Source organism: Ammodytes marinus (assembly GCF_949987685.1).
Source record: "Ammodytes marinus genome assembly, chromosome: 5".
NCBI classification, from domain to species: Eukaryota; Metazoa; Chordata; class Actinopteri; order Uranoscopiformes; family Ammodytidae; genus Ammodytes; species Ammodytes marinus.
Genome location: NC_137234.1, coordinates 24,540,472 through 24,554,569, shown reverse-complemented (window position 1 = coordinate 24,554,569; position 14,098 = coordinate 24,540,472). Strand labels below are relative to the sequence as shown.

General features: G+C 40.9%; 1 protein-coding gene across 5 annotated transcripts in view; it reads right to left on the bottom strand.

Annotated features, from left to right (window-relative positions):
* Positions 1 to 1,581: 1,581 nt before the first annotated feature.
* The window catches only part of LOC307250472 (protein arginine N-methyltransferase 8), a gene marked incomplete at both ends in the record, with an annotated part of 30,881 nt that continues 18,364 nt past the window's right edge, over positions 1,582 to 14,098 (bottom strand). For all 5 annotated transcript variants that reach the window (XM_080027572.1, XM_080027573.1, XM_080027574.1 and 2 more), the window contains 7 exons: positions 1,582 to 1,665; positions 2,781 to 2,902; positions 6,494 to 6,644; positions 8,835 to 8,950; positions 10,261 to 10,348; positions 10,990 to 11,132; positions 12,158 to 12,221. In XM_080027572.1, coding sequence (XP_079883698.1) covers positions 1,582 to 1,665; positions 2,781 to 2,902; positions 6,494 to 6,644; positions 8,835 to 8,950; positions 10,261 to 10,348; positions 10,990 to 11,132; positions 12,158 to 12,221 — 768 coding nt within the window. The remainder of the gene's footprint in view (positions 1,666 to 2,780; positions 2,903 to 6,493; positions 6,645 to 8,834; positions 8,951 to 10,260; positions 10,349 to 10,989; positions 11,133 to 12,157; positions 12,222 to 14,098) is intronic.

The window sequence follows — 14,098 nt, the reverse complement described above, 5'->3', positions numbered from 1 at the left end:
AATAATATAACTTCCAATCTATAATTGACTTTAAGCCTCAGTTACTCATATTTGTGCCATCAAGCATCCCTGTTAAATATACAGTTTTCACTTTTTGTTGATTGTTACTAGCATCATGTGCATGCTTTATAAATGATCTAGTTTTCCACTGCCATAAGTGCTCACACTGTACATTGTGGTTATACAGCCCAGTCCATATATAAAATTGGGGGAAGAGGTTGGTTCTTGGACAATATCATGGAACACACAATTACTATCTGGGAAATAAGATTTACTAGCAGTTAGATTCAAAGATAACAATTTACTTATTGTTTGTTACTAATAGTTTTGCATGTTTAAAAACAACAAAAAGGTCATCTATGCCATGTTCCACTGAAGGTTTTCTCCAGTGGATACCTTGGCAATGACCTTAGTAAGAGCACAGGTGAAGTGGAAAGATCATTTTCGTCAGCTTCAACGCACCGCTGCATTTTCAACTTTGTGCAGTGCGTTAAGTTTAACACTAAAACACAGTCTGTTAACTGTAGTATCATATAATGCAATAGTGCTCAAGAAATGTGTATGCATGCTCGAGGAAACATGACTCTCAGTATAAGTTGAGTGTGTTTAGATTGCCTAACATGGATTGTGTCCATGAAGCTCCATGGCCTCAACCTCTCATCTCAAAATAATATACCAGAGTGGTTTGCATCTACGTATACAAATCTATATATCAAAGAAAAAAAAGACTTAAACGCAGCATTGCGGAAAGGAACGAGGTCACTTGGTCAAGGCATTTAGAATGGGGAAGGTATGTCATTGCATTGGCATGTCAACATCACAGCTCTCAGGGCACATCTGGAGTCCAAACTGTGCAGCAGTGAGAGCTTGGACACCTATTACACACTCACAGAAAGCTACAAGTACACTGACTATGCAAACACGTGTTACCTTTCACAGTACACATATACACACCTATACGCAGGTTTGTCCTTGGCTGTTAGTTTTGCAACATTGCTCAATTGATACAACTATAAATTAAAGTGATTTCTTCTGATACTCATTCAATACAGTACATAATATGACATGGGAATTACACGGTAAATGTACTCTCTACCTAAAACAGGATATGGAAAATAGAGTAACTAATAAGATGAGCATTACTGTAATCTACAAATGCCAGCTATCCTTACTTAAGGTCCATTCCGTTAATGTGGAAAAGGAAAATACTGAACTAAAAACACACGGGTACGTCACTCCAGCTCACATACAGTACTATACACACATCAATAATCAAGAACATTCATCAAGACTAGAAAATATTTTCCTGGCCTCTTATTTGTCAGTGTTACATTCAGGTTTGATTAACAGTCAGCATCAGTAACTTCCTGCCATCAGCATACACTGTAGTATAGGGACATCAGTCATATTGTCAATGGGGCCACCTCTGCTTGGTCTTCGGCCTGGTCTTTTCACTCATTCTCTTGGCCCTTCCATCTCAAAACGTGTCTGTCTGTCTGCGGGTCCTGGGAGCGTCTCTGTCTCCCCCTGGTGCTCATGGGTGGTACTCACTGGGGCACCGAGGTTCCCCCCTGGTCAAACTTAACGCATCTTGTAGTCGTGGGATATGTCTGCTTCACACAGCTGCCCCTTGAAATCCAGCTCGAAGGTGAAGTCCAGGTCGCGCTGCAGGTCAAGCAAGTGATAAAAGAAAGATGTTAGCAATTCTGGAGAAAGCTTGTTGACAAAATCACTTTTTTTTGGTCAAAATCAGTGAATATCTCCTCACGATCGGCTACCTGTCCGTGCTTTGTGTGCACTGAAAAACAAGTAGATTATACAGCATAGGATCTGTAAATGGGCATGTTTCTATCCTAGGTAGGCCCCCTTTGTTTCCATATCCTTAGTTTACATACACTGGGCCAAGGCCGTGTATTAACACTATAAATTTCTTCCAGCGCACACACATTACAAGCAGATTGTGAGCAGATATTCACAGATTTTGACAAAAAGTGATTTTGACAACAAGCGTTCTCAAGAAATGCTGACTGCACCTTTAATCAAATACCTACTAGAAACTGTGGCAAGAGAGTTTTATCCTATATCACATTTTGACCTGAGGGCAGAGCAGCGGTGTTATATAGACACAGCCTGCTTGTGTTAAGACAACAGGAGGAAGCCAGCCTCGCTTCTCTATCCCCATAGGGGGAGAAGAGGACAGGGACAAGGTCAACTATACAATCTGTTTTTGTTTGTCTTGGAGTCACTGCAGTGCGTCTGCCTGCTTGACCGCAGTGCAAGGACTTTCTTAGTTAGGATATAACGTATAGAACATGAAGATGAGAGCTGAATTAAAGGTAGGGTCAGCAATTCTGGAGAATGTCTGTCTTGAAATTATAAATAATTGCTAACTCAACTGTTATACTGTAAAACACTGTTGTCTCACATATAAATGTGGCTCAGTGTGTAGGGTGGTCAACCCACAACTACAGGGTCAGTGGTTCGATCCCCCGGCCGTCTCCCCGCCACATGTCCAAGTGTCCCTGGGCAAGACACTGAACCCTAAATTGCTCCCGATAGTTAGCTTGCACCCGGCGTGGTAGCTGCTACAGTTGTAGGTCGCTTTGGATAAAAGCGTCTGCTAAATGACATGTAATGTAATAAACATAATGTATTGCTACTGAAACTAACTTCACATCAAATATTTATCATTATCAGCGATATTTAGCGGCCATGTCATTACCACTGGTGTAAAACATCAACATACTACGATACCGCTAGCGCAACACACACACACTCACAATGTTTTTGTCATTGGGCTTCATAGAAATGGAGCCAGTGATCTCCTCTCCTCTCCGCACCGTCAAATAGTCCTCCAGGTAAAACACTGTCTGCTTCCAGTGGGTGTATGGAGATTCTGGTGCTGTGACACACACACACAGACACAGACACAGACACACACGCACACACGCACACACACACACACACACGCACACACACACACACACACACACACACACACACACACACACACACACACACACACACACACACACTTTTAGAATGAACATCAGCCATTTCAATGTTACAACACCACAGTACCACTAAGTTCTAACTTATGATGTAAGTAATGGTTAATAAATCAGTTAATGTATATAGATGAGTTATAAGCCATTGATAAGAAGCCTTGACTGTGTTTAGGATTATGAGAAATCTATTTGGCTTATTCAGCCCACATTAACTGTCAGAGGATTTACCTTTTGGAAAAGGGCTGCGGAGAATCTAGATACTAAAAACTGTATTAACATTTACGACTGCAGGTACAATGGATTTCTGCACAGAAATCCTTGAATAATGACCTAACATTTATAACTGCTGACTTTATAGAAAGTGATAAACCCACAGGCAAACCTGGCAGCCCAAAAGTTATCCTTATTTATTAATCTCTAATGAGTGGTACATAGAGCATTACTGAGGTGTACTACCCATTAAGAAAGCCATTAGTTACACTGTTACCCTTTATAAAGGGTGCCTGATCAGAAAGTTGTACCAGCAAAGTTTGTAACTTGGCAACACACCAACTGAACTTCTAGGTCTAGGAGGAACGGAACAGAAAATGTTTATCCCTTTGTAAATGATGCAAGCCATTCTTTCCTTGCTATTTATCTGGTAAACTCACTGCAATATACCAAGGATCTGATGTCTGTGCTAGCAAACACTGGGCGGAAGGCAGGGAGACTCCCTGAAAGGATTGTCAGTCCACAATGAGGCAGTAATAAATGCTCCCTTCTACCTGATGTAAATGTCAGGTAGATAATAAACACAAACTCTACAGTGAAAGAGCATAAGCAGGGAGCCGAGTCTTTGTCCTTGTTGTGAGGCAATGGTGCAAAACAGAGCACTTGAGTTTTAGCAGTGTTAAAGTCAAAGACAGGAAATGCATGACTTATGACTTCATTGTTGATGTAACATGCAGTCTTCACCGTTCTACTTAGTATAGTGTATGTGTGTGTGTGTGTGTGTGTGTGTGTGTGTGTGTGTGTGTGTGTGTGTGTGTGTCTGTGTGTGTGTCTGTGTGTGTGTTACAAAAGATCTAACCAACCTTTTTAGTGATACAGTCTGCTTTACGCATCACTGCCCACGTGCACAATATTTGCTGCCACCACTAGATGTCAGTCACACACAGATTTTGACACCACACCATTGCTGCATAGACCACTTCAGAAAGAAGATGTATTTCATCCATCATCAGAGAGGTGTTTCGAAACACAATGTGAAACACACAGGAACTCTTGAGAAATGGGCCGCTGTATAACCTGGGATGTTTTGCGCCTCCCATTTTGCTTCAGCTACAATAATTCTGCAAGAAGTGCCCAGCTGTCTCTAAACTGAGGTTCTTCATTCCAGGGCCCCCGGGATTATTCGGCTCCACATACAATGTTTGCTAATGGATGTTTTCCGTATGCCATATAAATTAGAATACACACAAACACACACTGAGAATGAACAGAGGAGTTTAACCTGGATCAAATGGCTGAATCCTTGGTGGGGCACCAGGCTCTCAGAATGCCTTTCAGACAGGTGGGTAACTACAAGACACTCAGTTTGATGGATGTAACTGTACATGGAGGGACATCAACAACCATGCTGTCTGCTTCACACTTTGTAAAAAAAAGTCTCTCTTTTTTTTGCTCTTATATGTGCATTTGTTGCTGCAAGCCGTCCGTATTTCCTATTGTGCATACATCTCTTGAGTTGGTTGCCTTGGTGATGCCTCATTCTGTTTAATATTCTTGATTGATAATCCATTGCACACACAGGCTGCCCGGTGCGCCCATACAAATGGAATTTATTAGTAGTTGGACACAAGGTCTCAGCGGTGCAATGCTGTTCCGATACACTTGCTGGATTGACATTTAATGAAATTTATATTGTAGCCTGAAGGTACAGTCAACATTTATTGTTACTGTTTAAATTCAATTCAGAAGTTAGCCTCATATATCATCATATTAAAACTTTCTCACTGTGTTTGCATATAGAGAGAACGGTGTGTCATTTTCCATCTACAGATTTTATGTTAGTCTCTGCAGATACAACAGTCAAAATTTAAGGCCAATACATTATCTTGCTTGGATGTGATGGATCATTTTGACAGATTAACTGTACTGACATCTAAACAGCTGCGCGGTGTCGGGCGAGAGTTTTGTTTCTACAAATCTTATAGGCTAGTTAAAGCCCAGCAGAGAGGAGTCATTAGGCTACAATTTCTAACAAATGCATTATGTAACTCTTATTTATTAGACAGTGCCGTTGGTTAATAGCCTTATTTCACTTCCAAAGTGTAGGGAGATATATTGCCTATGCGGTTTTATCATTAAATATATGTGTGAAAGCAACTCGGACACAATCAATGAGAAAAATATGAAAAATCCAAACAAAATAGCTAAGAGCTTTTTCCCTGTCCTTCTTTTTCTAGGCATCTTTTCTGGTTTAATACAATCTAGTTTGTTTGTTTTCTGGACAAAATGATCTTGTATGACTCCCCGTCTTTGAACAATGTGTTTTTTCTCCTTTATTTACCTTTCTTTCATACAATGTTACTGTTTGTAGATGTAGCCACTTGCCAACCTTCAGATCCTCCCAAGAGTCCCATATTATCAAAGGCCCCATTCCCTCCCTGTCCTCACGACTCCACATTTCTACAAACAAAATAACTCCATAAATTGACTATAATGCAGGGAAACACCCTCTGAAGTGAACAGTGTTTTGTGGGGAAGATCCCCAGAGACTTACAGGTCTAGTCTCCCGTTAGGCTTTGATGTCTGGAGGTTGGCAACTATATCAATGTCAGCCATACTTTTTCTCATTCAACATGCATTGACTTTTCATTAAGAAAAGCTTTAAAAATTGTGAAATTAGCTGTGGAATTTTCAAATAAAATCCATGGTGGTTGAGTGACAATAGACCTGACCCTTACAGTGGGTAATGTTGCGCCTAATTCAAAGATACCAATGTCATTGCTTAGCTATAGGCTAACTGTCTCCTGGCTGCAGCTTTGGATTTGACGGACAAATGTTCAAATGTCTAACTGTACTGCTGAGCTGTTTTCATTTACTTCTTCAGAAGACTCAGTGTCAGTCTGTAATGAGTTGAAACGGTTGTTGGATTTCAAAATTAAGGACATCTCTTATTCCCTAGCACTGATTGTATTACATAGTGAATTTGTCTCTATAGGGCTCTCTGAGGCCAAACTCAGATGAGGAAAGCCTCCATAGCTTCAGTCAAGTTTCCATTCTACTGCACTGCAATATCTGACCTCTGGGGGGTGCTGCTTTATTTGCTAAGCTTTACCCATATCTCTCTGTGGAGGCTGAAAATCCAGGAGATTCATGATTTTTTTTGAGATTATCATTACCGCCACTGTAATGCATGTACTGCTGCTTTAAAGCTGCACATCACACCCACGCGTACACATAGAACCCTGCTGCCCTTTATGCAATGAACTGTAACTTACCTGTGGAGAAACCAGTCTTCTTGTGACACTTGGTGAACTCAATGTGAAAGTATGTGACCAGTGCATGGATGTAATCATTCCTCTGGATCTGCAGGCAGAACGCAGAGGTAAAGTCCAGGTCCTCAGCCTTCACTGTGTAGATGTCCACCTCCTGTATGAGTAAAGGGATGGACATTTGTGAAAGACGCAACAGGCCATATTTGGAGAAATATGCTACTTGCAAAAAGTACGTGCATGACTGATAGGATGACATCTAAAACTGCTAGTGCTAGGAACAAATCCAGAACAATATTGTATTTAATGTCACATGTAATACATCCTCAAGACCAAGAAGCACAAGCATAAAGAAGTAATGTACAACCTATATCTGCAAAAAGTTATGGGGTCACCTTTAAACTCCACTGGAATGGTGTAAATATCCTAAAAACGTCAAGAATGAGGCCAGTAACCCTTGTGCAAGTAGGTCAAAGATAGGGGGGCCTGGCTTCACCTGTGATCTCTAACTGTTGTCAGCCCCCCAGGTGTTATTCATGCATGGTGATTGCAACCCCCACTGTGTCAATGCCCCCTGGTTTGAGTCAGTTTAATGGGCTATCTGATACCGCATTGTCCCGCTAGGCCATATTCAGAGAAGAACATGTCGTTCCAGATCTCGCGAAAAGGCACCGCGCCAACATATCATGTTAGCTTTGATTACCGTGTAACAGAGGGGACCGCGGTTCACCTGAAAACCCACAACACACTGCAGGGTAAACATGTTGGCAGAGGTGTGATAATCATGTTTTATGTGCCAGCGGTGAAAATAAAATATCCACCACTGGCTTGCTGGCCTTTGGTGCCAGATGCCACATCTGCTGCTGGGGGAAATTAGCCTTATGTTTGCTGGCAATAAAAACAATGCAGTATTAATGTCAGACTCCCCCATGCTGCTTTTAGAAAATAAACAATCCCATAAACACACTTTTTTTACCAGATATTTACTCTGTTCCTGCAGTTTAAACTTCGCCAAGTCGTATTTTAAAAGTTCAAGACAGCAATAAAGTGCACTGAAATGCTTGAGAAAATTCAAATTGCATGTTGTTAATGATGAATTAATTCTTTTCTGCAGGGTTATGCTAGGTAATGATCCCTTTCGGTATTGCTACCAAAGTTTCAAGCAGCAGTTTAATAATACGAGGCCCTATGTGTGCAGCTCCTCGGCTGTACAACTTTAATGAGGTCATTCGGTAATCCATTTAAGGACAATAAAAACTCGTCAGCGGGGTATCATTCTCGTAAGGCTTATTTTTCTTTCTTTTCTTTCTTTTATAATTAATCTCTCGTGGCTGATCTCTTTCCCGGTGGTACAATATATCTCACTGCATTTAAAATGAAAGTCTTCCTGTAATAAAAAACAAACAACAATACCAAAATCAGCAGCGTCAAAATAGCAATACTGAAGTCTCAAGGTATGATAAAAAAGCAATATTCTGCCAGGACAGAGGTATACCAGGGCAGTGCCATCCAATCAAAGCCAGCCCTACGACAAAGGCAACAATCAGGAAGGGCAGACGGGCTGCTATTGACATGCACGGCACAGCAGCCTGATCACTCTAATCACAGTTATTAGAGGCACAGACAGGGCAGCAGACACACATCAAGGTCGTCCTCATACCCGCCACAGCGTGACATACAATAGGTTAACCAATTAGCCACTGTAGTCACAGTTTATGTACGCATGTGTGTGTTGTCACGCCGTGTTCATTGGCATTATTCTCTATGAGACATCTGCTTATGTACTAACATTGAGTATAATCACTCCTTAATACAGCTCATATTCTTTTGGTAAAGCTTATTCAGCTGAAATGTCTTTAGAAAATGGTGGTCATGCCTCAGTAACAATCACATATTAAAATGTTAAGAAAATAATCCATTCTTGGCCTTTTGATCATATTTTTTGATGTCAGTAGATTGCCCCATTTTTGCACATGTTCAGACTTCCATTTCCCCATCAAAGCACTCTTTCAATATGTTGATGTCCATGTTAGCTCAAAAGAAACATAAGCTATTAAATGGACCTCATGCTTGGACCGTTTTTCTCAACTGCTGTGAAGACGGGAAAAAAAAAAGTGCACTTCCAATGGATGGACTATCGAACCAATAGCTGTTGGGATAAGTTGGTGTGGACCAAAGTGGTGGACCAATAGAGTGACCAGAGGACAGACGTCGCCATCCCTAGAAAAAACTGTGTAAACTCTAATCCGCAGCGCACCACATTGGGTACACACAGCTGATATGATACGAAAGGCTTTGTAAAGAAATGATCGCACGCCATCAGACAGAAAACCATGATTTTACGAACCTTGACGAGGCAGGCGTTGGTCACCACCTGTTTGGGGTCCACTACATCCACCAGGGGTTCCCTCATGGCCACATTGCGGATACAGGTCATGTCGAAGCCATACACGTTCTCCCACCCTGGTGAACACAGGCATTGTCAGAGTTGCTTTGCCAACGTGCTTTCTGTTAGTCTTTCTAAACTGCAAACACATGGCACAAAGTTTTCTCTTTCCAAGTTTTGATTTTGTTCACCCGGTTTTTCTAGCGACAGGAGGTGTTCCCGTAAACAGTCGTGGTCAAACAGTATACATAGCTTCTTAAAATAGTCAGACATCCCACCCCAGACCTAAACCTCCCTTCATTTTGGAACAATTTTCATGTTGACATTATGAAAGTCACATTGCAATCGGGAATGAGTTGGGAACATGAGCCTCCTTGAATGTACCCCCCCACCCACCCCACTTGCTTAGGATATAGGCTACTTGCTGATTTGTGCGGGATCATTCCATACATTATTCATGAAGCTCTCTTAAGGTAGAGCGTGAGCAAACATCTCTATCATGACCCAGAAAGGAGAGAGTTCTTCGTTCTTCGAGTGAAGTTCGGGCAGCTGGTGATAATGAACAGGTCACGAACCCCAGCAGGCTTTATAAAGCTTTGTGTTTGCATTTCTTGCTGCCCACTTAACGAAGGAACAGTGCAGCCCAGGGTAGCGCTAATGACCACAGGATGCTCTTAGAATATCTTAACTCACTCTGAAGGTCAACTTCGGGCCTACAGTGAAAGAAGTGCCCATATTCTGGTCAATATGTGCACCTTCCCCGATCACTTGTAACAGAGTAATGGCAGACTTAATTGAAGTATATACAGTGCCTTACATCAAAGGGGGGGGGATATTTGCAATCCAGCGAGCAAATGCGATGTGACTTTCTCAGGCTATTATCCGCTGCAGTGTTGTTTTATAATATCCCAGATGGATGGAGGGTGTGTGAGAAGGAGGTTTACTGGCTATAATTCTGTTTACGTGAATTCTTGTATTCTGGGTTTGTGCATCGGCTTAAACACTGACTATGTCCTTGTTCTAATGCTTTGTGAAACACCGCCCACAGTCCTCCAAGCAGGTCAAGAGTGGGACCACACAGAGATGGAGAGGCTCGTTGACTTTTCTATATCAATTATCTACCCAAGTGTTATGCCTGACGAATAGTTCAGAAACATATGTGAAGCACAAAAGGTTGTGTATGAGTGCGCCCGCACTTGTGTAAGTATAAGGTAGAGGAGTTGACGGGGGTTCTAGCACAGTCTATGTACCATGTAATCCTGGTTATATCCACCCACAGTGTTACACAGAGTACAGCAGGTACAGTACAAAAAAGTTGCATTTTAAATTCAAGGTTCAGGTAATACACAAATCTAGCCCCTCGTAAACACTCTCACACTGCACTTACAATGTATTTTGAAGTCCTTGTACTGCCTGTCTTCTATGGCCGTCACATACAGAGAGGCACGGTCGGGAAACATTAATCCACCTGGTTTCTGTTTGACAAACGAGGAAGCAAGGAAATAACTCTGAAATTAATCCTGAACACATTAGAAAAGTTCTACATTACAGGCTCAGTGAATAATGAATTCATTTCTAAGATAAGTACGAGTTTAAATTATTAAAGTGTTCCTGTTCCCTCTTTGTGCAGACAGACAAAGCTCATTTCAGCATTGCAAATATATTGTAATTATCTCAATAAGGAGAATAAATGTATTGATTATGAAAACGGGTTGAGTTTCTGTGGCAGTAATTGGCTTTGATGGATTGTTTGACGTTTTCTCTTGAAAATGATTGTATAATTTATAATTTATCAAAATGATTCAGTTGCGAAATCAAATCTGGACAAACTTGATAAGGTGCTTAATTGTATGGGTTAACAAGGCTAACGCTGGGAGAAACTGATTTGTTTTCCGATCCAATTATTTTTGATTCCAGCCTAAATCTCTAGATACTGTTCTCAAGTGTTATGTTGGCAGTATAATTATTATACTTATTTGTTAACCGTATTACATAGATGATTTCATTCTTGGGTGATAGTTGTTTATTTTGTCCCTGGGATAGTTGTTACAGATTATAGGATAAACTTCCATACAATTTCATGTCTATTATGGATATCAACAGACACTTATCATACCAGCCATTTGTCCCTGGCAAAGATGACAGTGTTGAGCATGGATTCATAGAAGAGGCTGTAGCCCATCCACTCAGATATTATGATGTCAACCTTCTCAACAGGAAGCTCCACCTCCTCCACCTTGCCTCTGAAGATGGTGATCACTGAAACACATTACATAACAGTCAAGTCACAATCATCAATAATAATAAAAGGTGTCGAAAATTTAAATTGAGCACAGCTTATGCCTACAAATGTAACATTGATTATTTGGGACATGTTAAATGGCAGCTTGAAGCCTCAAATCAATAAGTAAATAGGATACATAGTTTGTGACAAAAGTATGATTTTTATAAAAGACATATCTAAAATACTACTAAATACCATATGCCATTGAATATAAAAATATGTCTGTGTTTTGCACAGTCTGCAATAAATGAATAGGTGCGACTGTGACTATTTGAAATAGAGAAAGAAACTCAGAGCGGTGACACTTCAGTCTGTACAGTGTGTACTACCATAGAGGTCATTGGGTTCTTATGGAAATCAGCCTATAGCTGGGGGTTTACAATGGAGGGGAGTATACTTGCCAAGCCTGAGATAAGCTGACTTCAGCTTTGTTTATTGTGTCTTGTCAAGAAGGGATTGAAGAGTTGCCTTGGTGATACAAGTGTCTGTCTGAATGGCATGTGGACCCTGTGACTGCAACTGGTGATTGCTTTCCTTGCTTATTCAATGTCAAACTCAGAGTCAACACACTGTTAACTCTCTTTTCCGTTGTGATGCTTGATATTCATAGGTTTGCAGATAGGACTCTTGCTGACAAGGAGGTTTATGGATGGAGCAATCATTTGGTGGATGCACAGTCAGGTGGATTATATTCAAAGTTAAAGGGAAATTATGAAGAAAAGACATGGAAAAAAGTTGAACCCATGTTTGTGCAAATGAATACAAATGAGGCTGTCCAGTGCAGCACAGAATGATGAACATATTTAGAAAAAGATGTATATTATAAAATGCCCCCCCTCTTCTTTTTCTTCTTCTTCTCCTCTGCCAGCCTTCCCTCTCTCCCTCCTCTTCGCTCACTATATGTCTCTCTCAACTATGACCTGGTTGGTTGCTCCCTTCTCTGCAGATAAAATGCAGAGTCATCAGAGTGTAGAGAGGGAGGAACAGCTGCAGCCCTTACCACTGTGGAGATGGTTGGACTTGATGATCCTCTCGGAGTACTCTGATATACTGGAACATTCAATCTGGCAGAAGAAAAAGAAAAAAAAAACATAGAGTAAGGACTGTGATGCTTTGGGAAGAATGTCTTTAACGGAATATCTGCAATAACATGTCCACGTCCTTAGTTTGCCTTTAACGCAATAATGGAAACATAATGGAATCCCGGATAAAAAACTAAATAAGTTTCCATTGCTGGTTCACCTTTGTCATAGGTCATAACATGATGTAAATTCAACTGGAAATAACTGTCTATTCAATTGGTCCGTCCGGTTTGAAATGAAAACCAAACACTCTTTGCTTTGGGAACATAAGGATTCTCCAACTCTACTTTACCATCAGGCTCTTAACAGTATTTACTGACTTTCCAAGAACATCCCCATCTTGACAGAAATGACAAAAAGAAACATCACTTTGACTAACTCACTTTCCTACACAAGTGTTTGCAATGACATGCTTTACAATGTGGTGTTATACATGTGTGTTATATTGTTCTTTATGTAAATGCCTTTATGTACACTATTTGACTCACATTCACCCATTCAGACACAAGCACACACTCATACACCAATGGCAGCAGCTACCACGCAGGGTGCAAGCTTACCATTTGCAGCAACTTGGGGTTCAGTGTCTCAAAGTTGTACTTAAGCTAGTGTAAATGAACTTGAGTACTATCAGTTGTTCCTATGTTTGGCCCTTACATGCAGTAAAAAGTCCCCTGGGTTATGTTTGTTTGGCGCCTTTCACTCTCGAGCGCTTTATCACAGTGCACTGCAGTTCCTTATGTATACTTAAAATAAAGTCCGGAATTAAATTTTACTTTATAGTTATTGCTCAAAGTGTGAATGTCAGTTCAACACTGCAGCCACAATAATGTCCTCTGTGGGGTAGAACACATAGCATCTCTGTCAAGGTCTTCCTTCCCAGACCTGAATAAAACCCAGTTGCTGTGCACCTGGTTAAAGAGCCCTGACAGACGATTTATTAGCATTTAATTTAGCATCTTGATTAGCACTGGAGCATTTTATACTGTTTTATATACGTTATTGTCCCATTTATGTTGTATGCGGTGTATGAAACTGTGTGTAATATAGCCCTGCACTTTAAGACTGCAAAACAAATTTACACACACATAAAGTAACATGAACCTGAATTTGATTTAAGTGGGAGCCAGGGAGGGGAGGAGTTGAGATGTTATAGCTAAGCAGCTTTGTAAGTGAAGTCAGGGGATTTTTTTTTTGCTTTCTGCAGTGTAATAAGTAGTGTTTTTTAATCCTTCAACAGTACAATGTGAGCATGACAGCAGCAGGTCACACTGGAGGTATTTTCATCTGACATGGTGTGCTGAGGTCAATCTAGCTTTGTGAAAAAAGTGTTTGGTGATTGGAGCTGAAAATAGTGGAGGATGAAAGGGATAGAAAATGTGACCACACATCCTCTGTGCCAATTCCCGAGACGCTGCCAGGGGATCTTACTTTAAGCAATATAAAGGTGATGATTAGTCGCTGCTCAACTGTTATCAGCCATTTAGCCCCGGTGGGACCTTCAAATTCTCCTTTTCATTACTCCTTTGACATTTTAAATTCTTTTAAATTATCCTCGCCCGGCTGCTTTTTTCTCGGCCCCTTTTCTCACCTCCTGAAATACACGCTCTGTCACATCTTCCTCCGTGCCATCTCTGTTTAATCTTTTTTTTTTTTTTTGTTCTGCATTTTGGGCTGTACCTGATTGACATATTTTTTACTTCCCCGTCCTGGCCACCAATGCAGTATTCGTGTCTGATTTATTGAGGTGTCAGTAATAACAGCGCTGGAACATAATAAGGGTCCTTCATTCATCAGAATGAACTCTGGCTTCTTCTTGTAAGCAGCTCCCAGACAAAATAAGAACATAATTCAACAGG